The sequence below is a fragment of the Coenobita brevimanus genome, chromosome 98 (genome assembly GCF_032717465.1).
Source record: "Coenobita brevimanus isolate Jiangsu-jjx chromosome 98, ASM3271746v2, whole genome shotgun sequence".
NCBI classification, from domain to species: domain Eukaryota; kingdom Metazoa; phylum Arthropoda; class Malacostraca; order Decapoda; family Coenobitidae; genus Coenobita; species Coenobita brevimanus.
The window spans coordinates 14,837,806-14,840,000 of record NC_137051.1 but is presented as its reverse complement, the minus strand read 5'-3'; the positions used below and the strand labels follow the sequence as shown (position 1 = coordinate 14,840,000).

The 2,195-nt window shown below is 43.1% G+C and overlaps 1 protein-coding gene across 1 annotated transcript in view; it reads right to left on the bottom strand.

Annotated features, from left to right (window-relative positions):
* LOC145414195 (uncharacterized) overlaps positions 1–1,740 on the bottom strand; it is an 8,778-nt gene extending 7,038 nt beyond the window's left edge. Inside the window, exon 1 of the mRNA XM_080283771.1 lies at positions 1,560–1,740. Coding sequence (XP_080139897.1) covers positions 1,560–1,740 — 181 coding nt within the window. The remainder of the gene's footprint in view (positions 1–1,559) is intronic.
* Between the last annotated feature and the right edge of the window lie 455 nt (positions 1,741–2,195).

The window sequence follows — 2,195 nt, the reverse complement described above, 5'->3', positions numbered from 1 at the left end:
GGCTATGGACCAAGAAAGAATTTATTAAATCTTGGGGCGGATCCGGATCAGGATCCTATATCCACGGATGCGGATCCGGGATTACTCAGAAAGTTTTGAACGGATTCTGATGAAATTCTGTGAACAGGTGGGCCGTGGACCAAGGAAGAAATTATTAAATTTTGGGGCGGATCCGGATCCAGATCCGGAGTATCCCGCACAGTATCTCCAAAAGTTCTCCATGTATTTCAATGAAATTTTGTGGAAACGTGGGCCATGTACCATGAAAGAATTGATTAAATTTGGGGGCCGGATTCGGATCCGGATCTTTTTTAATGGCAATGGCATCGGCGGAGGTATGCATTTTCTGAGTGCTTCCCAGCTCAGTTAGTTCTGTCCGCTGGTTTTGGCAGCTTTTTTTTATGGTAAGAATTTTTTATTTTGTTTTGCCGTTAGTTTCGTCAGCTTTTTAGTCAAATGAATTTTCTTCCAGTTTATCAGCTATATTTTTTGTCTTAAGGTTAATTTTGTCAGTCACCAATTAGTTTTGTCAGCTCCTTTTAGTCATATTAATTTTGTCAGTAAGTTTGTCAGTTTTATTCTTGGTCATTCGGTTAATTTTCTCCGCCATACTGTTATTTGTGTCAGTTCTTTTTCACAGATTTGTCTCGTCAGCTCGTTTCTCAGCTTTAATTAGTAGGGTAGTTTTGTTAGGTGTCCATTTTTTAGGCAATAATCCACTTATATTTTATCAGGCCTAGAGTCTGTATTTGTCAGCAGCAGGGATAGGTTTTGTCAGCATATATATTATCTGCTGAGATGCATTCATTTATAATCAGTTCAGCTAGTCAGTCATACAGGTAGTTCAGTCAGTCAATCAGTCATGCAGTCATTTCATTTTCAATCAGTCATACAGTCAGTTTAGTTAGTGAGTCATACAGTCACTTAAGTTACAGTCAGCTAGTCACATTTTGTTCAGTCATTCAGCCATTTTAGTTAGTCAGTCAGTCGCCCAGGCATGTCATTTAGTCAGTCACGTACACAGTCAGTTCAGTTGCAATATCCGTCATACACTGCAGTCAGTTTAGTTACACTCAGTCCGTCATCAGGTAAGTTTAGTATCAAGTCAGGAAGTTAATGCGACTGTCAGTAACTTGATGGCAGTTACTTGGTTTTCAGTTGTCATTATGGTTGCTAGTAAGTCAGCTAGTCACTTCTTTTCCCAACTTCTAGTCAGCTTGTAACTTAATCATCCATCCATCCATCCATCTGTCCAGCCGTCGATCCCTCCATCCTTCCATCTGTCCATTCATCCATCCATCCATTCATCCATCCATCCTTCCATCGATATAGTCATACATACATCCATTCTTTTACAAAATAAACCATCTCAGTGGTCTGCAGACATCCATCCATTTATCCATCACTTTATCTGTCCATTCTGTTACCTGTTTTTCTCTTCACTCGTCCATCCACCCAGCTTATAGAGGTTCATATGCCCATCCACCCAGCCATCCACCCATCTATCCGCCCCTTACTCAAAGAGGTCCATCCATCCATCCATCCACCCGTCCACTCACCAAACAGATCACCCAGTATTCCGGCCAAGTCGAGATACTCCTCAGAGCCCTCCACCTCCACCTCGTCCACCTCATCCACCGGGTTCACCTCCACGGCCACGTGCTCCTCTACCTCGTCCCCCCTCGACCCCGCCGAGAGGAGGGCGAGGGCGGCCACGAGGGCGAATACTATGTGCCGCATCTGAGGGAAAGAGGTATAGTTAGGGGATAGGGAGGCAGATAAGTAGAAAGACAGGCAGAGGCTGAGGGAGACAGGGATGGGTAAGTAGATAAATATATGTACAGAAGAAATGTTAGGCAGAATTGAGATAAAATGACGAGAGAGAGAGAGAGAGAGAGAGAGAGAGAGAGAGAGAGAGAGAGAGAGAGAGAGAGAGAATTGCATAACTTGTAAAAACAAATTCCCGTGCACAAAATATTGAGTCCACCAACAGAGTATATTTCAAGCATTACACAGTGAAAAATCCAATGCAGTATTGTCTTGTGTGAGGTGAGAAGGCCAGAGGGTAGGCTAATTAGCAACATGCAGGTTTCAGTGTCCGGCCTAATACTAATGATGGCAATACAGTACTGAAAACCATGAAGTTGTCATTTGGGGATTCGAATCGATGCGCGTTTTGGCAATTCCTCCTGTAG